This window comes from Phyllobates terribilis, unplaced genomic scaffold, assembly GCF_046119375.1.
Source record: "Phyllobates terribilis strain yellow unplaced genomic scaffold, ASM4611937v1 Scaffold_2__4_contigs__length_985480577, whole genome shotgun sequence".
NCBI classification, from domain to species: domain Eukaryota; kingdom Metazoa; phylum Chordata; class Amphibia; order Anura; family Dendrobatidae; genus Phyllobates; species Phyllobates terribilis.
The window spans coordinates 195,296,703-195,324,303 of record NW_027362762.1 but is presented as its reverse complement, the minus strand read 5'-3'; the positions used below and the strand labels follow the sequence as shown (position 1 = coordinate 195,324,303).

At 42.3% G+C, this 27,601-nt stretch overlaps 1 protein-coding gene across 5 annotated transcripts in view; it reads right to left on the bottom strand.

The window, feature by feature from the left end:
- Positions 1–662: 662 nt before the first annotated feature.
- ITGA7 (integrin subunit alpha 7) overlaps positions 663–27,601 on the bottom strand; it is a 218,412-nt gene continuing 191,473 nt past the window's right edge. For 2 of the 5 annotated variants that reach the window (XM_073663761.1, XM_073663760.1), the window contains exons 15-25: positions 23,711–23,894; positions 22,802–22,885; positions 22,238–22,317; positions 21,284–21,361; positions 21,029–21,131; positions 13,257–13,439; positions 13,070–13,174; positions 11,203–11,316; positions 10,642–10,740; positions 9,906–10,031; positions 664–2,599 (exon numbers count right to left, since the gene is read on the bottom strand). In XM_073663761.1, coding sequence (XP_073519862.1) covers positions 2,426–2,599; positions 9,906–10,031; positions 10,642–10,740; positions 11,203–11,316; positions 13,070–13,174; positions 13,257–13,439; positions 21,029–21,131; positions 21,284–21,361; positions 22,238–22,317; positions 22,802–22,885; positions 23,711–23,894 — 1,330 coding nt within the window. In that variant the 3' untranslated portion in view covers positions 664–2,425. Of the gene's footprint in view, positions 2,600–7,777; positions 7,912–9,905; positions 10,032–10,641; positions 10,741–11,202; positions 11,317–13,069; positions 13,175–13,256; positions 13,440–21,028; positions 21,132–21,283; positions 21,362–22,237; positions 22,318–22,801; positions 22,886–23,710; positions 23,895–27,601 lie in introns of all 5 variants that reach the window. The other 3 variants (XM_073663763.1, XM_073663762.1, XM_073663764.1) reach the window with 3 other exon arrangements.

Sequence of the window (27,601 nt, the reverse complement as noted above, 5' to 3'; positions counted from 1 at the left end):
GCTACTTTAAAGAACCTAGAATATAAGACATATTTTCAGTTGTTTCACACTTTTTTGTTAAGTATATAATTCTACATGTGTTAATTCATAGTTTTGATGCCTTCAGTGTGAATGTACAATTTTCATAGTCATGAAAATACAGAAAAATCTTTAAATAAGAAGGTGTGTCCAAACTTTTGGTCTGTACTGTATATATTATGATAGAAAATGTGTAAGCAAAGAGTGTAGAGTTGGACAAATTTCCGACTTCACACCAATGCCTGTGCCCATTTGTAGCAGTACATTGGCTTTAATGGGGTTCTCAGGGAAATGTAGTAAAATAAATAATATTAATTTAAATATTAAACATTTTTCTAAATACCTTTATTTAGCAAAAAGGTATGCTTTATCTAGTGCACTCTGTCAAGTTTTGAAAGATGGCGACTGCCATCTATATCATTGTGCAGCCCATCCTAGATTTCAGAGGACACGCATTGGGACGGGCTGCATGAAAAACATCTGGTCGAGATAGAGGTCACGTCAGAGTTTTAGTGCGTCTATCTGGTGCTTCATACAGTGCGTCCTACTGTGTGTCTTCTGAAATCTAAGATTGGCTGCACAATGATATCGATAGTCGTTGCCATCTTTGAAATTCTGACAGAGTTCACTAGATAAAGCATACCTTTTTGCTAAATAAAAGTATTTGGAAAAATGTTTAATATTTAAATGTGTATTATTTATTTTATCTATTTTAATAAATTTCTCATATAACCCCTTTAATTCACAACAATGTATACACTGCAATACATTATTAAAAAACTTGGGATAAAACTATACCCTATTCTTGCTGTGAATGACATTGTATTATGGCGACTTTCATCATAGATAAAATGCTACCAGCTGTAATTATTATATTATACATTCTAGGAGAAACTCAAATAGTCATCATAATTCATGATCTATTGTCTTGGTCTCTCATTATAATTGGCCAGTCATACTTAGCTCCATAACAAGAGCACATGTCCCATCATTAGTAATATATACCTACTGTACATAATAAGCTTTTTTTTCTATTATTTCTACTTCCTATAATGTGTTAAAATCAACACAACCCTGTGTAACTCTACCATACAAGTAATAAATGCTTGCAGAAGAGATGAAAGTACACTCTAGGCAAGCAAAGGCTATTTTGTGATAAATGACATCGCAAACGTAAAATGTGAATCTATTAATACAGTAACCGAAAAAAGCACAAACATACACAGAACTACGCTCCATCTACGGCTCAGCTAGTGTTTCTCAGCTTTTGTTCCGTAGACATGTCCTGGTGTCTATCAGCCATCGACATTGGTCCTTAGAATACCAATACATACAATCACATCAAACATTATGCTATGGGTACCCAGCAATAGTGACATATTAAAGAACAGTGGTTATTATATAGCTATTTTGAAATACCTCCTTGAAAATACAAAAAAAAAAATTAAATAATACATTTTGCCATAAATAATAACGATTAGAATTTTAACAAACCGGAAACAGTGATCTTGAATAGCATGCTTCTACATGTTCTTCTCCAACTGCGGTAACACTACAATTCCCAGCATGTCTGGCTGTCATGACATACAGGGAGGTACAGTTTCGCAACAGTTGGAGAGCCTTATGCTGAAGACCAATGAACTATATATTATATGAAATTATTGTTAATTGGGCTTATCTTGATTACGTCATCAATCGTACCATTATAAATATTAGATTTAGTACCTGGATTGTCATATGAAAAATCAGCTTTAATACGCACTGCGTTGTCAGTAAGTCATCCTTAAAGGCACTCAATGATACACAATATTACCGACTCCCATCCATGTGACCAGATTTCAAAGTTTCATGATGGACAAACCGTTCAGACTTGAAATGCAATATACGGTTATGCTGTACAAGCTGGGTATGGAGGTTCTAAGCTAATGTTCACTCTCTCGCATATATACACTACATAATGTCAAGTTTGTATTGTATTTTATAGTCTCATAATTATTTAATATAAAGTCCAGCTCTTCATCTGTACAATCCCTACAGAGCTGTAGACTTGCAGGCAACCAGTGATGCTACAGTGTCAGTGACGATGACTGCGGGAAGGAATATATCCACATAGATCCTCAGATTCAGAGGGCTGCCCAGCACTTTTGATATTCCTCTGTGGGAGACAGTCTTATATGGCTTTGATTTGCTTGATTTTACTCCAAAGGCTGTAACGTGCTGATGCCACCGATGTGACTGATGGAGCTTAACATTTTAAGCAGCAGAGACGTCTCCAAATATGGTAATTTCTCTATATACAAACAGCATAAAACCAAATATATAAGAAACCACCCAAACCCAAAAAGGTTCCAGTCTTCCCATAATAAGGATAGTTCATAGGAAGGGTCAGCGTCCAAGAAGAAACATGTTATGAAACGTTGTTTATAGACCCATCTTCTGTCCAATTTGTCACCCAGTCTTTCTTTTTGATGGTCCCTGTCTTCTCCTCTAGGACCATAGGTCGCTCTTCCCGGGGAATTTTCACAGCATGATATTGTGGAAGCTTCTCATCCTGGTAATTCTTCCTCTTAAAAAATCCACACTAGGAAAAAAAATAAATAAACCATCAGATACGAAGAGTGGGAAGAAGTCTTAGACCTATGTAGTCGTAAATTAAAGTATTAGTTGTTGTCCATCAGTATGAAGGCAACATGCTAGTAATTTAGAGGAGTTGAAGTGTTGAAGATGAATGCTAATAATACATGGTGGGAACTGGGAAGTGTTAGTAGAGGCCTGCAAGGAAGAAAAAACTAAGACGTGGAGGAAGAATAAATCTTTTTGGGTGGAAATTCTGGCCAGGTATCCAAAGAGAACCTTTAAAGGGCTTGTCCACTACTGGACAATCACTTTCTAAATGCTAACGTCCCCCAGATAAAGTAATAAAATCATATGTTCACTTCCTGAACAACCGCAGTTCCAGCGATATTTGTGCTATGTCTTCAGGTAGTCTCGTAACATTGATATGTCATGTGACGGCTGCAGCCTATCATCGGCCGCTGATGGTCTGCAGTCTTCATAGTTCTGTCAAACGGATGTGAATGTATGATGTGATTAGACATCACACTATGTATACACAGAGGTGCGATGTCTAATCACATCATAAACTCACATCCGCCTGACAAAACCATGAAGGCTACAGCACATTGGTGGGCAATGATAGGCTGCAGCGCTCATGTGACATAACAATGTCATGTGACCACCGGTAGACACAGTGCCGACACCGCTGGAACGACACTTGACCAGGAAGTGGGTATATGGTTTTCTTATTTTATCTGGGGGAGAACAGCATTTAGTAAGGGGTTGTCCAGTAGAGGACAAACCCTTTAAAGGAAGGACACATCTGTATATGGATTTTTTCACAATCTACATGGATGGCATTGCTGGGTGTCCTTTAACACAATAATGAGGTTTTCCACCAGTCCATTGAATGGAGTGTATTGAAGTTGCATAATGTCACATCTGGCAACCAGAGAAATGCCAAAGGAACAGAGCATGGTATATGGTGCATCCTAGCAGTATACCATAACATTCTAAAATCCCAATGTCCCTTTAATAAGCGATGAGTATGATTTACTAGTAATTGTGGTTATTAAAATATTGCTGATCTACAGAATAATTACAAAATTTGTAACCAAAATTTGGTATCAGTTTTTAGTACAAGAATTAAGAGGTCAGCAAGAAATTGTACCCATCTATATATTTCTACTGCAGCGAATTTTAATTTTTGTGTTTTGCTTTCTCTCCCCATTTTCCATTACAACATTCTTGTTTTTCTGTCTACTTAACTGTATAAGGGCTTGTTTTTTGTGAGACTTGTTATAGTTTTGAATGACCCCATTTACTTTACCATACCATGTACTCGAAAATGGGAAAATAATTCCATGTGTGGTGAAATTGTGAAAAACCGGCAATTATACCACTCTTTATTTGTGGGTTTTGTTTTTATGGAGTTCCTTGTGTGGTAGAAATAACTTAACATGATTCTTCATGTCAGTACGATTACAGTGATACCAAGCATATAGTTTTTTTTTATTGGTGAAAATAAATTCAGAAATTCGTAAATAAAAAAAATTTGTTCTGTGCTGCCATTTTTTGAGACCCATAATGTTTTAATGTTTCCGGTAAAATATCTTTATTTTAATGTAGGAACAAAGTGGGGTGAATCAACTGTTTATTTTATTTTTAGAACTGTAGCAAAGCCAGATAGGACTGGGTTAAATTCTAGCACTGCAGGTCTTAATTAGATGCACCTGACTAGTTTTGACTGAGAAGCAGGAAATGGTCTCACCTTGTGTCAGTCTGCTAGATCTTGAGCAGAGGGGAGTGTGTTGAAGCTGGTTAGTCACCAGCCAAAATGTTAGTTGTAGCTCGGAGAGACACAAGCCAGGGTCTCTCTCTGAATGGAGACTGCACGGGTCAGCTAGGAAAGCTGAGCAGCCTGTGTGTTGGAGCTGCAAAGTAACATGAACATGTGAAGCTGCAGCCTGTTCAGTGTGAACTGTGCATGGAGTTGAACAGGTGACTGATCACATAACTGTGACATCATCACAGGTCCTGTGCGCACAGTGGGATATATATCCAGGTGGTTTTGAAATACAGGGAGGCAAGAGACCTGATCCCTGTGTCTGGGACACCATTAGCGCTGGAAGGCACGAGGCCTGGAGACCACGTCTGGTGAGCCTTAAACCACAGCTTTGGCAGAACAGAGCTGATAGAAGCAGCTAAGACCCGGCAAAGGTAAAAACGGTGCTTTAAATGAATATTGATGTTGTTACCTTGCTGAAGACTGTATCTGAAGCCAAGCGGGCATAGCTGCCACTGAAAAGGCTCTAGGATATTACATGTGTAACATTCCTGCTAGCCACTGAGATGGACTATGTTATAAGCAGTTTATGATGTGTAATAAACTGCTAGACTTTAGATTACCGGAAAACGTTGCATGTGTGCTTTAATTGACCGGGTGAAGTGAGTGCCCCTCAACATGATCAATAGCGCTACCTCACAATGTACAATTGTACATGTTGGTAAGAGGTTAATGAATGGTTCACATACATCTTGCATCATTTCTTTATCCAGGAAAAGGAAAGAAAACCACATTCTGCTTAGAGTAAGCCAAAAACATAAACATTGTCTGCCTTGTCAAAAACAAATGTCCAAATAACTAAAACAAAATGGCAATTTTTGCTGTTTTAACATTTTTAAAGGGCTTATGTTGAGATAAAAGGAAAATGGAAACGACTTCTCTGAAATCTGTAAAAAAAAAATATATATATGCTCTTGCTCCCACTGTGCTCAGGTGCAACGCTGGTGTCCATACTTCCTATTTGGTATAGAGAGGTATGTGACCACTGCAGCCAATCATTGGCCTCAGCGGTGACCAATGCGGACAGTGTTTTAATGGGAGCGGGGAATACGTTTTCAGGTGTGAACATGTCTTATGTTATAAGCAATCTGAGAGGGTTTTTTTTAGAAAATTTTGGTTGGATATATATATATATATATATATATATATATATATATATATATATATATATATATATATATATATATATATATATAATGTATTAGTTCTGTTTTTTCATTTGAATATTTAAAAAAATAGAATGCTCTATACATTGCTGTTATATAAGTGTTATGGTGTTTTTTTTTTTTATTTTCTTCCAGATCTAGTGTGTTAAGTGCTGAAAAGAAAAAGCAGCATACAGCGAACGGATTGTCATTACTCGTCCTGCATAATAAGGCTGCGTTCACACATTGCGTATTTCCCTGCGTTTTTTAACGCTGCGTATTTTCCTGCTTTTTTTACCTGCGTTTTTTTAAGCAGGTAAAAGCACCTCCATTCACACACTGCGTAAAAAAGCGCAGCAAAAAACGCAGTGTGAAAATGAAGGGTGACATGTGTAATGTCACACTTCATTTCAGTGTGACATGTGTACTGTCTGTGTCTGTGTGTCTATGTGTCTATGTGTGTCCCTAGCAGTGTATGTACAGACTATGGATACTCACCTTCCCGATGGATGAGAGACGCGTCTGCTCCGTCCCGCGCTTGCAGCATCTGCCGTGAAGCGATCAGTTGACTGTCACGTGACCGGCTTGTAATCAGCTGACCGGTCGGTTACAAACCGGTTAGCTAACAGATGATCGGCTCACCGGCAGATGCTGGAAGCGCGGGATTGGAGCGGACCGGACCGGACGCCTCTCCCCTGACATCGGGTAGGTGAGTATCCATCCTGCGCCTCCGTAAAAAAGCAATGGAATTACGCAGTGTGTGAACACCGCTGCGTAATTCCATCGCTTATAATGGGCACAATAGAGAGAATGCGCAGGACGCAGCTGCGTAAAGAATTGACATGCCAATTCTTTACGCAACTGCGCTTTCCCGCTGCGTAAAATTACACAGTGTCTGAACGGCAAAGTGAATTTCCCATTCACTTTGCTGGCAGACACAAAGCACATTGCGTATTTTCAAAAAGCGCGCGCGAAAATACGCAATGTGTGAACGCAGCCTAACAGTTGGACTGATCAACTTGTGACCACCAGGACTGGACACATTAGGGCAAGATTGTGAGAGTGCATCAAAACAACATAGGGAGCCACCTGAACAACTATTTATTTGTACATATTTTATTTTTGGGATGACCCTTTAAGACTACGCTCCCACAATGAGCTTTTGGTGAGTATTTGATGTTGCAGATTTTCTATTTTTCATTGTGTTTTTTTCATGCGTCTTTATCACATTTTTGATGCTGCATTTTTTGTGTCTTTGTTTGGTGTGTCATGTTTTAAACAAAGCTGCTTTGTTTTTGATTCTTCCTGGTATTTGGCTTGAAAAAACTTTACTGATACAGTCATGTGCGGATTACAGCCAGGGCCGAAAGTATTGGCACCTTTGAAATTTTTTCCAGAAAATGAAGTATTTCTCACAGAAAATGAATGCGATTACACGTTGCACGCACTATAAAATGGTTTGAGAGAAAGCACTGGAGACTTCTAAGGTGGCCAGCAAGGAGTCCAGACCTGAATCCCATAGAACACCTGTGGAGAGATCTCAAAATGGCAGTTTGGAGAAGGCACCCTTCAAATATCAGGGACCTGGAGCAGTTTGCCAAAGAAGAATGGTCTACAATTCCAGCAGAGCATTGTAAGAAACTCATTGATGGTTACCGGAAGCGGTTGTTCGCAGTTATTTTGGCTAAAGGTTGTGCAACCAAGTATTAGGCTGAGGGTGCCAATACTTTTGTCTGGCCCATTTTTGGAGTTTTGTGTGAAATGATCAATGATTTGATTTTTGCTTCATTCTCTTTTGTGTTTTTTCATTGAAGACAAATTAAATGAAGAGAATAATACCAAAGAATTTGTGATTGCAATCATTTTCAGGAAGAAACTGAGTGTTATCTGACAGAATTGCAGGGGTGCCAATACTTTTGGCCACCACTGTATAAACATACAAATGAGAAATTAAAAATATCCTTTTTTGTAAAATTCACCACAAATTCAACTAAAACACCAAACCTTCAACCATAAAAGTCATATGAGAAACAAATGCATCAAAAATATTTTTGTAGCTTCAATGGATAAAAAGTGGCTTGTCATTTATCATTCAAATCAAATAGTTGTTCAGGGATGCAGTAAATGTATATTCAACAATGGATTAGTTACCAATATTCTCAATGTTAGACCTAGAAAAACCAAGCAGTATGCAAAAACTCATATCACGCACATGCTGGGTGTTACCAGCTAATCCTCCTCCTCCTCCGCTTGCCTAACTAGCTCAGAGGGCTGCAGCCCCAGTTGTGCTCGGTAGTAATTTGTGGTATACTTGGCTTCTGCTGACTCCCTCTTGAAGAAACCACACTGAAAGGACCATTGGAAAAAATGTTGAGCTACAAATTGTCAAGGTTCATCAAGCAGGAAGACATACTGACGTTGAATAAACTAAAGTGCTAATAATTTAAGGAGAGTCTGTCACCCCAAATTTACACTTCAAACTAACAGCATAGCCTTAGGAGCCTTAGTAGGAAATAGAGCAACAAAAACATTTTTTTGTTTTTTAATCTTTTCCTCCATTGATTCCAAAAAACAACTTTATTGTAATATGCAGCTGAAGGTACACAGTGCACCCTTGGCATGGCTAAATGCCTTGGTGCAGAAGTTTCACCCACTTTTTTACATTACTGCCACTCCTACTATGTTGATTGACAGCTCTGGCTTTCCCTGAGCCAGCCCTGTCTGGAGATAAACCTCTGTTATGTGATCACTGTCCCCGTGCAGAAGAAAGCACAAATCACTCTTTCCTTGCTTCTGACTTTATTTCCCCTGATGTCACATCGGTGCAAGAGAGAGCACAGACATCACTCTATTCTCGCTTTTGACATTGTTCGCCTCCTCTGCTATCCCTTCAGTGCAGGAGAGACCATGAAATGGTTGATGACGTTGCTCAGGTATAGCTGTGTCATGAGCAATGTCAGCTGCGAGGAGAGAGTGATTTGTGTCCTCTCTCCTGCACTGAAGTGATAGCAGAGGAGTGACGCAATGCCAGAAGCGAGGAGAGAGTGATGTCTGTGCTCTCTCCTGCACAGGGACAGTGCATACATAACAGAGATGCATCTTCAGACAGCGCTAGCTGTGGGCACCAAGGCATTTTGCCACACCAAGGGAGCACTGAACACCCTCATTTGCTTATTATAAAAAAATATATTTTTTGGAGGGGCAATGGAGGAACAGATTTAAAAACAAAAAGAACAATTTTTATTGCTGGTCCATCTCCTACAAGGCTATGCGCAGAGGGTAGAAGAAAAAAAGTATACAGACATTAGAGAAGGGGATCACAAATAAATTGATTCTTTGAAGTAAAACATTGTTTAAAAACAGGCAGGGAAATGTTTTATATCACAAAAAGAATCAGCTGTGATCCCCCTGCTGTAATGTCTGTATACTCTCTTTTGTTTCCTCCCCTGCCCAGGAGCTGTGGTATGATCAGACCATATTCCTGTATGGTCAGTCACAGCCATTACACAGTACACAGCAGGGGCATGTCTATAAGATTGTCTCAGCACAGGAAGAATTTATTTAAACACATCCAATTGTGGAAATAATTATTATTCCAAGATCTATTGATTAAAATGAACTTTTGTTCGTGGGAAAACCCCTTTAACCGTCGCTCTATTCCTTATGTATTGAGGCGGTGAATACACTAGTGCACCCCCTCTTCATTCACATGGGAGATAAGGGGATAAATAATCTAAATACCTGGCCCAGTATCTCAATAAGTACCCACAGAATATTGAGTTGCGTGTTTATAAAGCTAGTGGTATCAAATATTGGCAGAGAGAAAATATATTAGGAAAGTAGAAGAATACAGCTACGGCTACATTCTATTCTGCCATATTACATTCTATCAGGGGTTCCATAAGTGCTTCCTTCACTTTCAATGGCATTCTTGATGTTAAAATGACAGGAGCCTCAATGGAAACCCTGATGAAATTTTACAGAATCTAAGAGGTCTAAGAAACATAAGAAAAGATAAATGTAAAAGTAAATATTTAGCATAAAAGCAGACAAGTAATATAATGTGAATGAATGTGTAGATAAAAACCTAAGTGAAAACTTCTGGATAGGACAAACTGTATAAAGCCATTGTGTCAGCCTGGATCATGTTGTGAGTTACTAGACACAAGTCTCTGCAATAGTGCATTGCACATTTAGTATGTAATGTGACTGTTACATGTGATCTACTTACAAAACACCTTCACCATCACCCCTCCTACTGGCATTAATCACCACTAGTATGGTATGCAATCAATATGTAAAATGTGCTATTCTTTACATAAGAAAAAGTCACGTCTTACCTTCCAGAGGATTAAAACTAACAATAAGAGGAGCAGAATGCCAGCAAGCACTGCAATAAGGATGATCCACCAGGGAATGCCACCATGAACCACAACATCCAGGTCTGAATACAGCATCATAGAAATCTGCAAAACATGTCCACAATTAAGGATAAAACAATAACATTAATGTGTTTCCCACAAAATTAAAGAGGTTGTCCACTACTTTATCAGTAATGTCCTATCCTTAGGATAGGTCATCAATGTTTAATTGGTGGTGGTGGTGGGGTGACACTTGGCACCCCCGTCACTGAGCTGTTCCCGGTGTCGTCCGGAACTGCTCAGTTACGGAGCTGCACAGCGCAACTCCATTAATGGAATAGTGCCCGCGGGCGTGTACTGCACATTTGCCCCCTATTGATATGAATAAAGGGCGGATGTGCAGTACCCAGCCACAGCCACTATACAGTAGATGGAGCCATGCTGTGCAGCTCCGTAACTGGGCAGTTCCGGCCGACACCAAGAACAGATGATTGGCGGGAGTGCCGGGTGTCGCACCCCCATCAATTAGACTTTGATGGCCTATCAGTATTAAAGTAGTGGACAACCTCTTTAAATTAATGAACTCTTCTGTACATATACAGTATTGTGATAAAAAAAAGAAATACAAAATAATCGAATTAACGTCAGCAAATATAGCTATACTATGCCCTTTACAGAATACAATATAGGCATTATTGAAGATATTAGTTGGTACCTGTGTTGTAGCATCTCTCAGCACCAGGTTCTTAATACTGGACTTGACGGTAATGTTCGCCCTGATTACAACTGCTACGTTACTACCAGATGGATAATCCTATAGGTAAAACAAGAAAATATATAAAACAAAGGCTGAAATCTGTAACAATAAAAGCATAATAATAGATATAAACAGAAAAAAACTGACCGGCACTTCCAAAGTTAGTTAATAAGTAGTGTTGAGCGAGTATGTTCTGTCCGAGTACGCTCGGGCCGAGCTCCGAGTATTTACAGCTGCTTGGTTATATGGTTGAATCGCTCCCGTGTGCATGATTTGCAAATGTTTGGCAGATTTATTACATGTGAGGAATGTGTAAGAAAGACATTCCTCCCATATAATAAAGCTGTCAAACAGTCGCAAATCATGCACACGGGAGCGATTCAACCATATCACCGAGCAGCTGTAAATACTCGGAGCTCGGCCCGAGCGTACTCGGCGAAAGGGTTAATAGAACATACTCGCCCGCTCAACACTATTAATAAGTAGTTAGTTAATAATAATAGATATAGTAATAGTCACCTCTAAAAAGCTGCTATTCCAAAGCCGTCCATGAACGTTGAGCACCACCTGCTGGTCAAAACTGTACAGTGGACATTGGAATACTACACAGTGTGCAGTTCCTCGTTCACAGTCCTTAAAAAAAAAAAAAAGAGCATGTCAGACATTCAGTAGTATATACTGTGTTACGGTGGTAATTGCTCTATTTGTATAAGTGGACTAGTTCAGCTGTATGCAAGTATGCATAATGTATTGGCATTACTGCAATAGAACCCACACACCCATTATTTGGTTAGGCTGTGCAACAGGCACTGTAACAATCCTGGCCATTGTTGTAGATTTCAGCAGAATCATTCATCACTCAGACATTGTGGGAAAATGAAATCTTTTACTTGGGACATAGATCAGCCATTATCTGCCTCATAGGTCGTACCGTAGATTCTAGAGAGGAACGACACATGTAGCACCAAACTATAACAATTACATAGTCACTGTCCTGTCAACACTTTACCTAAATCAATAGAGCAAGCAAACATAAGCAACTTTGTAATATATTTTATAAGAGAAATAGGATTGTCTTCACTTATGAGCCTCTTCTTCACCTCCCCAATGCCTCCTGAACTCACCAACAGCTCACATCCATCTTGGCCAAAGCATGGCGGACTGTCAGTACAGTGAACTATCAGATTACAGCTCCTATTATACTCCAAAGAGAGGGGATGAGGAGGAGAAGAAAGAGGCACTGACACAGAAAAGCAGATCTGTGCTGCAACTTCTGTAGAAAGTAATTTATTTCATCCTAGAGCTGGATTCACAACTACACTGCTCAGGTCTGCTGTATATTGTCCTCCATGCTTCTGTCTCTGTGTTAAAGTGTAAGAAGAACGGGAGTCAATCTCTCTGTGTTCTATGTATGGTGGACATCATGGCAGCTAATACACACACACACACACACACACACACACACACACACACACACACGTACATTTCCTGAAATAATAGGTATACTGTTACACCCTCTGCTTAACATAGGCCATGTAGCATAAGCCTGCATCTGCTGTACACTCCAAAAGCAATAAGTATCTTAATAATGTTTCTGTTCAAGGTGCAAAGTCCAATGGCTTTAACACTTTAAAGGGGTTGTCCTATAAATTAAAGTGTCCAATTAATTATTGCTTACATGGTATAGTTTTCATTTTGATTTTAGCTTGGTTTGATTGGCGCCCCCTGATGTTCCTTCAGAAAGTGTTTGTGGGAACATGCATGTGCAAAAACACTGACTGTGCTGGTGAATATCTCTTTAAGTCACCTCAATGAAACAGGAGAAGACGACTATGTACCCAGGATTAAGTCAGCTACTGCAGGGGCTGGGGTCATCAGGAAGAGGCACACACACAAGGCATTATGGGAACCTGGCTACTACAGACCCTTTCTTCATAAAAGTCTTTTGTAGAACATATCTTTAAAACTTAAAAGGGTTGTCCACTTCTGGAGAACTCAATCCTCATTGGTAAAGCGCCCAACATAGAATTAATAAAAAACATATACTCACCTCCCATATTGGCGCCACTCCTCTGACGTCAGTGCTGTGTCTCCTGACGGCCACATTACATCCTTCCTATTACATCAGAGTGGACATCAGCTCGATCAGGAACCTCTGATTGGATGCAGTGATCACATGACATAACGATGTCAAATGACCGCCGGAGAAATAGCTCCAACATTAGAGGAGCGGCGCTGGTACCAGGAGATGCATGTATATGTTTTTTTATTTTACATGGGGCACTCTAGAAATTGGGTTGGGACTGTCCAGAAGCAGAAAACCCCTTTAAAATGCACCCAGTAGTTCTCTGATTTACATGCTTGACGGTATCATGCTAATAATTACCAAGACAACATCCTTCTTCTTAGTTGGATACGTTAGCGACCATCGACTTGCAGAGCGCTGACTGGCAATCGGTACCAATGAACTGGAATCTGATCTCACTGTATCCTAGAGAAGAAGAAAAGAGGTTAAAATGGATCATGTGGCGCAGTCTCTGTATGGAGCATGATTACATAGAATAGGTACTTACCAGTCTGAGGGGGTTGACCGCGCTTATGGGGCTACACTCCATACTACGCCCTGACTGCTTCTTCTCCTTTAATTGAATCTTCATTGGGTACAGCAGCCATTTTCCATTTGACATTTCATGTGGCCACATAAGATTTAGGTATGCAGAACCCAGGGTACGTAAAGACTTTCCTCTGTTTGAGACCTAATGAACAGTAAAAATGAGTAAGCAAATACTTCATTGCACTGATTTTATATGCAGAAAAACTGTGTTTTAGAGATTCAAAGTGGTTTTCCACAAACAAAGTACATTTTAATCAATAGATCTTGGAATAATAATAATTTCCACAATTGGATGTGTTTAAATATAATGTCCCTGTGCTGAGATAATCTTATACATGTCCCCCTGCTGTGTCTGACTGTACAGGGACATGATCTGATCATACCACAGCTCCTGGGCAGGGGAGGAAGCAAAAGACAGTATACAGACAGGGGATAGCAAATAATTGTTTTTTTGAGGTAAAACATTTTTTAAAAACGGGCAGGGAATTGCTTTACCTCACAGAGAGAATCTGCTGCGATCCCACACTGTGATATCTGCACTCTTTTTTGCTTCCTCCCCTGTCCAGGAGCGGTGGTATGATCAGACCATGTTCCTGTATGGTCAGACATGGCCATTACACAGTACACAGCAGGGGCACATATATAAGATTATCTCAGCACAGGAACATTTTTTTAAACACCTCTAATTGTGGATCTTATTATTATTCCAAGATCTATTGATTAAAATCAACTTTAAAATTAACTTTGTTTGTGGGAAAACCCCTTTAAGGTCCTTTTGGAGGAATTTATTCCAAATTAACTGGGATGGGACAGGGCGACCCTCAGTCCAACAAATATTAATTAAAATTATAGGGCAAATCTTCACCTATTCATAGCAGGTATAACTTTCAATCCTTGCTGGACTTATTTATTATTCTTGCTTATATAGCACCATCACATTCCACAGCATTTTACAGACATTATCATCGCTGTCCCCAATGGGGCTTACAATCTAAATTCCCTATCAGTATGTCTTTGGAGTGTGGGAGAAAACTGGAGAACCCGGAGGAAACCCAGGCAAACATGGGGAGAACATACAAACTCCTTGCAGACGTTGTTCTGGTGGAATTTAAACCCAGGAGCCCAGCGCTGCAAGACTGCAGTGCGAACATCATCTCCCGTCTCAACTACTGCAACTTCCTGCTCCGTGGCCTCCCCTCTACCACTCTTGCACCCCGCCAATCTATCCTAAACTCTGCTGGTCAACTAGTCCACCTGTCCCCCCGCTATTCCCCGGCCTCTCCCCTCTGCCAATCCCTTCACTGGCTCCCCATTACCCAGAGACTCCAGTTCAAAACACTAACCATGGCATACAAAGCCATCCACAACCTGTCTCCTCCATATAACTGTCACCTAGTCTCCCGGTACATACCTGCACGCAACCTTTGAGCCTCACAAGATCTCCTTCTTTACTCCCCTCTTATCTCCTCATCCTACAATCGCATACAATATTTTTCCCGTGCATCCCCCTACTCTGGAACTCTCTACCCCAACGTATCAAACTCTCACCTACCAAGGAAACCTTCAAAAGGAACCTGAAGACCAACCACTTTCAACAAGCCTACAACCTGCAGTAACCCTCGCTCCACCACACCGCTGCACGACCAGCTGTACCTTCACCTACTGTATCCTTACCCATCCCTTGTAGACTGTCAGCCCTTGCAGGCTGGGTCCTCTCTTCTCTTATACCAGTTGCTGACTTGTAATGTTTAAGATTATTGTACTTGTTTTTATTATGTATACCCCTTTCACATAGAAAGCATTATGGAATAAATGGCGCTATACTAATAATAAATAATAATAATTAACCACTGAGCCACCGTGCTGCCACACAGACTTTAGATTAAGTTTTTTATATGAAATGCCTGTCTTAAGAAATCTCCTTGTGAAGTTTAACATGGTCGCATAAGTGATGCAGCTGACGGTCAGGTGCCCTGCAGACACCTTTACCCCCAGAGAGAACACAGAAATAGTTTTTCACTTACATCTTTTCAATTTTTATATCAAAATTGCTGTGTACATAGAGTAGAACCAGCGACAGTGTCTCTTTAAAGAGGACCTTTCACCAGTTTTACCATGCTAAACTGGGTATATAATTGAACAGTGGCTGAAAAGCTGAATAAAATGTTGCTTTTATATTTTAATTTCTCATATCAGGTATGAAGATATTAGTTTGTAAAGTTTGGATTCTAATTTTTGCTAAGACCAAGGGGGTGTTGGTACAGATTTGTCTCTGGAGGCGTAGATGCCTTTTGCTTATAACTGTGCAAGTTCATGCAGGGAAAAAAAAAGAAACTGCCCCCAGAGAATGTGTGAGACATGTAATTACGCACAGCCCTACTTTACTTACTGTGGTTACAAGCAGGGGAGGGGAGTAGAACAGAGCTGTATGTCATTACAAACACCTCTCTGCATCTGTAGCTCTCTTCCCATGACACTGTGAGCTCTGCTGTACTAGTCCTCCCCTTGCACTGATTGATGATGAAATCTGAGAAGAAAGCTACTAGAAGTGTTTGTAATGACACATAGCTCTGCTCTACTGTATACAGTACTTGTAGAGCTCATGGAGGAGGTCAGGTCTGTGTATCATTACATGTCTCACACAGAAAAAGTCCGTTTTAAGCTTCTCTGGGGTAGTATCCTTTTTTTCCCACGCATGACATCTCCTGCTTATGATTGGTCAACATCATACAGGGGGAAGAGTCAACACCCCCAGAAAAGTATCCCTGATACGCCTTCTTGGTCTTAGCGAAAATTGGAAACTAAACTTTCCCAATATCTACGCAATGGAGATAAAATATTAAAAAATAAAGATTACATTTTACTCAGCTCTATTCCATGACGTGGCCAGTTTAACATGCTAAAACTGATGAAAGGTCGGCTTTAAGCGGTCTTACTTTCTCTCAATTTCACTGTGTCAGCAACGACCATTTGTTATGGGTCTAAAAGACGCACTTTTTATTTAACGACAAGAAGAGCTCTCTGACGACACCAGATAATAACAGTAATAATAGTGTTTTCCATAGTGCTAAAAAATCTTGTATTCTCCCAGATGTGACAGCATATACAGTAAGATAAAGTATACTTGTGATTTAAGATACAGTAGTGCCATCCTGGCCATGTTGAATGGCATATTTATGTATCTTTCCCTATAATCAATGCTTTTAATAGACAACACCTCTGCATGCACAGAGCTATTACAACAAGCCACATTTTTTTATGTTTGATTCCTACAGAACTATATGAAGGTAAATTATTTAGCTACAATGGGTACGGAAAGTATTCAGACCCCTTTAAATTTTTCACTCGTTGTTTCATTGCAGCCATTTGGTAAATTCTAAAAAGTTCTTTTTTTTTTCTCATTAAAGTACAGTCTGCACCCCATCTTGACTAAAAAAACAAATGTAGACATTTTTGCAAATTTATTAAAAAAGAAAAACTGAAATATCACATGGTCATAACTATTCAGACCCTTTGCTCAGACACTCATATTTAAGTCACATGCTGTCCATTTCCTCGTGATCCTCCTTGAGATGGTTCTACTCACTCATTGGAGTCCAGCTGCGTCTAAATAAACTGATAGGACTTGATTTGGAGAGGCACACACCTGTCTATATAAGACCTCACAGCTCACAGTGCATGTCTGACCAAATGAGAATCATGAGCTCAAAGGAACTGCCCAAGGAGCTCAGAGACAGAATTGTGGCAAGGCACAGATCTGGCCAAGGTTACAAAAGAATTTCTGCATTACTCAAGGTTTCTAAGAGCACAGTGGCCTCCATAATCCTTAAATGGAAGAAGTTTGGGACCACCAGAAGTCTTCCTAGACCTGGCCGTCCAGCCAAACTAAGCAATCGTGGGAGAAGAGCCTTGGTGAGCGAGGTAAAGAAGAACCCCAAGATCACTGTGGCTGAGCTCCAGAGATGCAATAGGGAGATGGGAGAAAGTTCCACAAAGTCATCTATCACTGCAGCACTCCACCAATTGGGCCTTTATGGCAGTGTGGCCCGACGGAAGCCTCTCCTCAGTGCAAGACATATGAAAGCCCGCACAGAGTTTGCTCAAAAACACAAGAAGGACTCCCAGACTATGAGAAATAAGATTCTCTGGTCTGATGAGATGAAGATGAAGATAGAACATTTTGGTGATAATTCTAAGCGGTATGTGTGAAGAAAACCAAGCACTGCTCATCACCTGCCCAATACAATCCCAACAGTGAAACATGGTGGTGGCAGCATCATGCTATGGGGTTTTTTTTCAGCTGCAGGGACAGGATGACTGGTTGCAATTGAAGGAAACATGAATGCGGCCAAGTACAGAGATATCCTGTGTTACATCCCTGGTGGCGCGCTTGCATAGTGCACCACCTCCCACTATGCAAGACCGCAATCTTACCTGTCAGTCCAGTCTGCAATCCCTGCTCCAGTTCATGCTATGTGCATTTCTCTTGACTGACTGCTTAGAGCGGCGGCCCGGTTACTTCCTGATTCTTATAGCTGCTGTGGGCGCGCCCCTAATGCGTCTCCAGCCTATTGCTGTGAGTCACTGGATATTTAAACCCCCTCCACCCAGTAGGAGGTGCCTGAGCAACGCCTTCACTCAGTTTGTCTTTGCAACTGTATTGCCAGGTCCTGTTCTGTTATCTCTGACTTCTAGTCTGTTTCCGCCACTTTGTGGGCTGCATTCCCATACCTGTTATCTCTGACTTCTAGTCTGTTTCCACTACTCTGGGGCCTGTATTCCCAGGCCTGTTACCTGTGACTTCTAGTCTGTTTCCGCCACTCTGGGGGCTGTATTCCCAGGCTCGTTCTTGTATCTCTTGCAGTAGCAGTTCCAGTCTGAACTGTATCCTAGCCTGTTACCTGTTTGTCTCTATGTCCGTACCTTCCCTTTTCCTGCAGTATCTGAACCTGCACCTAACTCCAACTCGTTGTCTCTGTACTTCTGTTTGTGAGTACTCGCTACTTCATAGGAAGTACCTTGTGTGTATCTGGTTCTGCTTGTCCCTTTTCCCTTCCTCCGTATCTTCCTGTATTTTCCAGTCTGTTCCATGTGAACAGAGCCCTGTCCTCTCTGCCTTGTCCACCGCACCTGCAGTTTTGCTCCGCTCTGTCTTGCCCACCGCTCCGGCGGTTTCCCTCTGCTCTGACTTGCCCACCGCTCCGGCGGTTTCTCTCTGCTCTGACTTGCCCACCACTCCAGCGGTTTCTCTCTGCTCTGACTTGCCCACCACTCCGGCGGTGTCTCTTTGCTCTGACTTGCCCACCGCTCCGGCGGCTTCTCTCTGCTCTGCTCTGCCTTGCTCACCGCTCCGGCGGTTTCTCTCTGCTCTGACTTACCCACCGCTCCGGCGGCTTCTCTCTGCTCTGACTTGCCCACCGCTCCGGCGGCTTCTCTCTGCTCTGACTTGCCCACCGCTCCGGCGGCTTCTCTCTGCTCTGACTTGCCCATGGCTCCGGCGGTTCCACTCTGCTCTGCCTTGTCCACCGCACCTGCGGTTTCTCTCTGCTCTGCCTTGTCCACTGCTCCGGCGGTTCCGCTCTGCTCTGCCTTGCCCACCGTACCTGCGGTTTTCACTCCACTCTGCTTGCTCACCGCACCAGCAGTTCCTCTCTGCTCTGCCTTGTCCTCCGCTCCGGCGGTTTCGCTTTACTCTGCTTGTCTACCGCATCTGCGGCTCTGTACCTGTCTCCCAGTCTGTACTGGACCCTATCCAGCCTGCGCTCCAACCTGCTAGTACCTCCCGGTCTGCACTCCAGCCGTGCTTGCCAGTATCTCCCTGTCTGCATACCAGCCATGCTTGCCAGTGCCCACCTGTCTGCATACCAGCCGTGCTTGCCAGTGCCCACCTGTCTGCATACCAGCCGTGCTTGCCAGTGCCCACCTGTCTGCATACCAGCCGTGCTTGCCAGTGCCCACCTGTCTGCATACCAGCCGTGCTTGCCAGTGCCCACCTGTCTGCATACCAGCCGTACTTTCCAATACCCACCAGCCTGTATGCTAGTCTAACCTGCCTGTTCCTGCATTCTCCGGTGTGGGTCAACAACTGTGACCGGGGTCTGACCTGGAGTCGCACCTGGTCCCTCTGCTCGGTTCCTCCTTGGTCCACGGAGTCGACTAAGCCGCCGTGCAACCTTGGTCGGATCGGGTTGATACTTAGTTACGCCCCTCCAGGCACTCCTCGGTTCATGGTACAGTGGGATCACTAATCACGCTCACGCCAGTCAGTCCGGGCGCGAGCGTAACAACCTGGGTGAAAACCGCTTCCAGAGTGCTCTGGACCTCAGACTTGGCCAAAGGTTCACCTTCCAACAAGGCAATGACTGTAAGCACACAGCTAAAATAACAAAGGAGTGGCTTCAGAACAACTCTGTGACCGTTCTTGACTAGCCTAGCCAGAGCCCTGACCTAAACCCAATTGAGCATCTCTGGAGAGACCTGAAAATGGCTGTCCAACAACGTTCAACCATCCAACCGGACGGAACTGGAGAGGATCTGCAAGAAAAAATGGCAGAGGATCCCCAAATCCAGGTGTGAAAAACTTGTTGCATCATTTCCAAGAAGACTCATGGCTGTACTAGCTCAAAAGGGTGCTTCTACTCAATACTGAGCAAAGGGTCTGAATACTTATGACCATGTGATATTTCAGTTTTTCTTTTTTAATAAAATTGCAAAAATGTCTACATTTCTGTTTTTTTCAGTCAAGATGGGGTGCAGAGTGTACTTTAATGAGAAAAAAATGAACTTTTTAGAATTTACCAAATGGCTGCAATGAAACCAAGAGTGAAAAATTTAAAGGGGTCTGAATACTTTCCGTACCCACTGCATATGGCCACCCCATAGTTCTGTACAGAACAGACCACTAATATGGCAAATCCATAAGCCATAAATGAAGGGTGCAGGCCAAATCAGAGCACGATATGAAGCCACTGCATCTACATCTATACCCAGAGCCAAGAAGCTATCTCAGTAAATGCTAGAAAAAAAATAAATGAAAATGACAGCTGTCCCATTAGGGTACTGTGCAGGAACATACTGTAGATGTTTTCCAGAATGGTATAAAAAAAATTCACCAATAAAGGGGTTGTCCGGTCCAAATCGATAAGTCTGCAGTCACTCTGTGTGACTGTAGACTTATGAACTTCCCCAACACTCGCACTGTGCGCTGCAGGGATTTTCTGGTTTCTGAGCTGGGACCGGAGGGTATGTATGCGATATACATAATCCTGGCCAGTCGGCCCGGCCTCGCTTCCATACACTTGTAAAGAGTGAGGACGTGTCACTAGCTGGAGCGTGGCCTAGCTTCACACAAGTGTATTGGAGCGAGGCCGCGCCCACTGGACAGTGCATGCTCTCAGGAGATTCAGAAGTCCGCAGTCACACAGAGTGACTGTAGACTTATTCATTTGGACTGGACAACCCCTTTAATAGCTTTATTCAGGATTGCAAAAGCATCTGTCCATGAGTTGGGCTTGGTATTGCGGCTTGACTTCATTGAAATGAATGGGACTGAGCTACAATACCACTAGAAACCTGTGGACAGATGTGGTGATGCACTCCACAACGAAAATTTGCAACTATTCCACAACTTGTGCACATTACCTGAAGAAGTAAACAGGTTTAAGCCACTAAGTACATGGGACAACAATGAATACATGACTATATGACTAACATGAAAGTCAGTAAACTTACGGTAACTTCAACGTCTACAGGGCTGCCCACGTCCTCCTCGTTCTTCATCACAGACTCGCCCTTTACCTCCCCGCTATAATACAGTCTATTAGGTGTGGCCTCCCTGTAACAGAAGACAGCAAAGTCCCTCTCAATATTACATGAGCTTTGTGGCAAACAATATTGCACTTTATCTACGGTATATAATTATATTAAATAATTGATGCATGTCCGAGTAATAGGATTTGAGCTTTTTAAGCATCATTTTTTACTTACCCAGAGACAGACAGAGGAAGTTCAATAATCACTCTGGCTTTGGCAAACACAGAAGTCAGGTTTTTCTGCTCACTTATCCTACAAGACACAAGTATATGAATGCAACTAATGCCGCGCTCCACTGATCAAACACCCAAAACAGGAGCACTGGTCCAACGAATGCTGGTCCTTTAGCACGGTCTGGGAGCTGGAGACTGGTGAAATCAAATCTGGTAATCCACGAAAACCATCATAAGTGGTATCAACATTCAGGCCACGGCCCCACTATCAGTATTTGGTCAGTATATTTCTCAGAAGTGGGGGCCAAAACCAGGTGAGGAACAATCAGAGAAAAGGTATAATAGAAACAAGTCACCAATTCTGCATTTATCACCCACTCCTGGTTTTGTCTCTCACTCCTTAGAAAAAATACTGACAAAATACTGATAGTGGGGCCGTGGCCTCAGACAATTTTTCCTTGAGATTTCTTAAATCCATTATTAGGACCCCGGTGATCACCAGAACAGGGGACTTGTGTCTAGTATTCTCTTCTGGATGCAAAACTGCAACCAGAAGAAGATGAATTGAGTGTCAGGTCGTGGCTTCATGCAGCCACTCTTGTCAAAGTCTAAAGCCACATTCACGTGTTCAGTATTTGGTGAGAAGTGGTGCACTTGTTTTCTATTACTGTATACTTTTCCTCTGATTTTTCCACTCCTGTTTACTGATATAAAATACTGATCAAATATTGAATGTGTGAACGTGGCCTAAAGCTCCAAACACATGTACTTGTAGCTCTGCAGTGCCGTGGACTAGAGTGCACTGGCCCCGTTCCACTCCATGCATCTCCTCCAGACCCCAGTCTTGCAATGATGATAGGTAACAAATGAACTAAAAACAAATCATTTCCTGTCTTTTTTTTATAAATTACAGTCATATATTATCTTCTGAACATTATATCAGACAGTGACTTACGTAGCCAGCTCTAGCATTACTTCCAACTCGGTGGTCTCTAGAGTAATTCCTTGGGTGCTGATAACCATGTAGAAAGTTACCTGAGACAAAAGGATTGTATTATTAAGGCGTTCAGTATTTGATCAGTATTTTACATCCGTATTTGTAAGCCAAAACCAGGAGTGGGTGATAAATACAGAAGTGATGACGTGTTTCTATTATACTTTTCCTCTGATTTCTCCACTCCTGATTTGGACTTACAAATATTGATGTAAAAAACTGACCAAATACTCAACATGTGCACGTGGTCTAAAGAAGATAAAAGGAAATGTATCACCTTTTTTTTTATTCTCTTTTTTTCTACTAATTTAAACCAAATACTGATAAATATTGCGCTTTTGCCAATCATGATTACAGATGTGGACATTTTGTCTGAGCTGCTGTTATTGTGAATGTTGGGTCATGTCTTATCTATATATGTGTTACCTTGTATTACAATGCTGTCTGTGGTGATAATAAGATGACTGCTGAAAACCACATATGACCAATAAAGAACAGGTCACCTCCTAACAGAAGACAACACACCTCGGTATTTCTCTTCATAGGGTTGCCGAGTTCACACACTGCCTGCGATGCATTTTCATTGGAAGTGCAAAACACCGATTTGTCCTGGGAACGAAAAATACTGTATCTTAAAAGCTATTAAATATTTTATTAGAATTATTCACAGACTCCTATTAATCTTAAAGCAGCATATATCTCCAGGAGGGCAACCAGGGTGTGTGCCAACAAGCCACTTTACCTGTGTGGCCAGGGTATTTAAATACACAGTCAGGGCAGCAAACTGAATCTTTGCCCACTTAAAGGGAATCTGATATCAGTTTTTTTCTACCCCAACTGAGAGTAGAATAATCTAGGGATAGAGACCCTGATTCCAGCGATGTATCACTTACTCGGCTGCATGCTGTAGTTTTCATAAAATCATTGTTTTCTCTGCTGCAGATCGAGCAGTTCTCTGAATGCTGAGCTCTGTATAACCCCGCCCACACCACTGATTGACAGCTGTATGCCTATGCACTTAAAGCTGCCAATCAGTGGTGGGGCAGAGATATACAAAGCTCATGAATATGGAGGACTACATAGCAGCAGGTTTACTAGCCTCTAGTGATTACCTCCTGCTGATAAAATAGTGATTTTATCAAATCAGCAGGCAGCCCAGTTAGTGACACATCACTGGAATCAGGATCTCTGTATCTGCATCATGCTTCTCTCAGATAAGGTGGCAAAAACCTGGTGCAGATTCCAATTTAGGCCAGGGTCGGACAACTTTGGAAATTACCCAGCCAGTAATGCCCACAATTTTAACCAAAATAATGCCATGAGTTCCCAGTGTGTCTGTTAGGTAAGAGCTTCTTATCCAGATTCAGCACTCTCTCCAAACAATCACATATATTATTAAACTGAACGCTCTCTAATGTTTGCCATATTTCATACCACAGCTGCCGGCCGGACGCCTGAGTAGGACATGGTTTCCGGGAAGGTTGCGATCAGCTGTGCCGCATGAGCATCATCTCCATCAAGGTGAGGATGAAGTGGGTCTGATGGAAAGTTATTAACTGTGATCTTCAGCACCACATCCTTCTGGTCTGTCAGTGAAAACACTGGCATCATGTTCTCTCTATGGAAACAAGTTACAAGTCATCAGGTGGGGTCATTCCTCCTAAAAAAGTAATGCATTTATCTATCACTTTCTTTACACCTTTATTTAAAGCTTAACCATTGTTTTAATTTTTATTTCATAAACGAATAGTAGACATGAAAATAAACAACTTTGTAATATATCTTATCAGAGAGATCTGCTTCTTTCTCTTCCAGAATTGATCAGTCATTATCAAAATTCTCAATTCTGGGGTAAAATCTGTATTCAGTGAAAAAAGACTTTCCTATTACTGAGGGAGGAGATGGAGATAGAATAATGCCCCATGATTGCCCCCCTAACAAATAACAATGATCCTGTTGACACTGATACATAAAGTGGCACATGCCCTACCATAGAGCCGCGAGCCACACATCAGCCATGAGAGATATATGAGGTTAACAAGACACTGGTTGGAGACCCCCGCATTATACACTTCTCAGATCTAAGGGGTAACGTTTCTCCTTGTGGAGAGTGACATTTTTGTCATCATGCCAGTGTGAGGAGGCTTATAAGCCATATAATGCTCCTTTGGGAAATTAAAAATGAAAAACTGCCTCTTCAGAGAGAAAGAGGACTTGAACTCTAGTGCCCCCTATTGGACACTACGTCTAGTTCAAGTCTTCTTCATCTCTGAAGAGGTAATTTTCATACACTTCTCAGAGACACAGATTCCTCATAAATAGGAACTATTGACTGGACACATTCTGATCATCAGGACTATATTGTACTAAAATATGATTAGAAACTATTTTGCGGGTAAGAGGACTTGTTCGCTTTGCAGTGTAGTCAAGGATCTAAAAAAAAAATTATCAAGCAATTTATAAAGCATCATTTCCCTAAATGTCTCTAATACCTTACAGTTCTCTAAAGCAACTGTGCTTCTACCCCACCCCTTGATGTCATCCCTGTCTACACTTCTATGTGGTCCTGTCTACTATAGAAACTCCACTCCAGACTGGGCATCTTTCCCATTACAATGCAGTATAAAGATGTGACTGACAACTCTCCTGCAGTCTAATATTGTTGGAATAACGATTTACAACATAAATATATTGGGCAACTCTTGCAGGAGCCACTAGGGGGAGCAAGCAGCATAAGTATTCCTATTTCTTCTGCCACTTCAGTGGAAGCTGTATAAAAACATAAGCAGTGAGCTTCCCCTCAAAGGGCAATGTCATGTGACACTCTGTGCTGGTGGCACTGTTTCTGGGGGCTGTCTTCCGGCACTGTTTCTGGGGGCTGTCTTCCGGCACTGTTTCTGGGGGCCGTCTTCCGGCACTGTTTCTGGGGGCCGTCTTCCGGCACTGTTTCTGGGGGCCGTCTTCCGGCACTGTTTCTGGGGGCCGTCTTCCGGCACTGTTTCTGGGGGCCGTCTTCCGGCACTGTTTCTGGGGGCCGTCTTCCGGCACTGTTTCTGGGGGCTGTCTTCCGGCACTGTTTCTGGGGGCTGTCTTCCGGCACTGTTTCTGGGGGCTGTCTTCCGGCACTGTTTCTGGGGGCTGTCTTCCGGCACTGTTTCGGGGGGCTGTCTTCCGGCACTGTTTCGGGGGGGGGGTCAGTCTTCCGGCACTGTTTCGGGGGGGGGGGGTCAGTCTTCCGGCACTGTTTCGGGGGGGGGGTCAGTCTTCCGGCACTGTTTCGGGGGGGGGTCAGTCTTCCGGCACTGTTTCGGGGGGGGTCAGTCTTCCGGCACTGTTTCGGGGGGGGCCAGTCTTCCGGCACTGTTTCGGGGGGGCCGGTCTTCCGGCACTGTTTCGGGGGGGCCGGTCTTCCGGCACTGTTTCGGGGGGGCCGGTCTTCCGGCACTGTTTCGGGGGGGCCGGTCTTCCGGCACTGTTTCGGGGGGGCCGGTCGGTCTTCCGGCACTGTTTATGGGGGCAGCCTTCTGGCACTGTTTTTGGAGTCACTAATGTTATGCACTAGGGATATAGATTGGACTCTTTCATCTTAAATTTTTCTGAACATACAGGAAAATAACTTTTTTTGTATTGGGCAAATCTTTACATTTCCTTTTAGATCCCAATTGTAGACTGAATGCCCTCCTAGCCTGACAGCACCGGCCCATTGTAATAATGCTACACTGTGGCGGTATAGTATGCCATCAGTAGTCGGCAGGTGATGTCACATGGGAAACACTTATCATTCACTCACTACTTTCTCAGGCAAAAATACATTTGATTATTCATATTATTCTGTTTTTGATAATCTAATTTTGTATTTTTGTTTTTTAGTTGCAGGGAAATGTGTTGTGATGATTACACTGAGCAAAAGTAAAGAAGAGGTACAATTCTCCATCCTTGGTCCTTGGTGAACCATTACTTCTGTACTATGAGATGGAGTAATTCAATATTTAGGGAATGAAGCAGCGGCAGGGAAATCCCAGTCATAAATGACATCAAATGTCATCTGTTCTCTACATCGTGGGTATTTCATACTCCGGCTCTCATCTGAAGCGTCGGGGCAGCTCCTTCATGGCTTTTCTCGCACAGTGGCGCACCTGACCACCAATTATGTAGTGAACTGCAACTCAGCTCAATTTATTGTACTTTTCAAAAAATTAATATGAACTGCTTTACATTATGAAAGAATCACAGTAAACATAATTCTCATCTGAATTATTCCATAATTTAAAATGATGGGAAATATAGAATGTGGTAAGTGAAGCTTTACATAATGATGTAGCAGAGCTGAATATGTACTTTTTATGACTTGTTTGAACCAAACTTGAGTTAAGCTGCAGTCCGCAGTGATCATATCCTGATAGTATTGTGAGTTGTCATTCTGCCAAGGGCTCCTGCACCAGACATCTCTGTCTGCGGCTTATGTCTGAAGAACAAAACCATCAGCAGTCCGAAATCAGACATGTCGGATCCTTAACTCTTCTGACATCATCTGTCATAGAAGCCCATATACAATAGACTGCTAGCTGAACCCATCGATATCAGCGAGTTCAGACAACTTTAGTCTAATCTGTAAGGGGGCATTTAGGTTTGCTACACTTCAAGGGAATCTGTCACCAAGTTTTTTCTACCTAATCTTAGAGCAGCATAATGTAGAGACAGAGATCCTGATGCCAGAGATGTGTCACTTACTGGGCTGCTTGGTGTAATTTTTACAAAATCTGTGTTTTATCAGCAGGAGATTATTACTAGAGGACTATTTGGCCTCCTGCCGTGTAGTCCAATCATGCCCTCACCACTGATTGGCAGCTTTCTGCCTATACACAGTGTACACAGGAAGCAACCAATCAGTGGTGTGGGTGGGGTCATACAGAGCTCAGCATTCAGAGAACTGGTAGATCTGCAGCAGATAACACTGTTTTTAATCAGGGACTCTGCCCTTTCATCATACTGCTCTCAGATGAGGAGCAAAAATCTGGTGACCAATTCCCTTTAAGGAACAGCAGGCAAACCAACTTCACAAAGAACAGAGAATACAATAGAGAGCTCAGTGCAGCTTTCACAATATTAGGCTGTGTGCCCACGATGCACAAATGCTCCGGATTTTTCCTCAGCGTTTCTGCATCTCCCCGGCAGAAAAGACGCATGCGGATTGTACATGCGGATTGTACATGCGGATTGTACATGCGTTTTTTCTGCCAGAGACAAGCGTCTGTCACGCGTTTTGCACATGAGATTTCGCTTGCAGGTTGTCAAGCGCTTTCCAAGCGATTTTAGCATCACTTG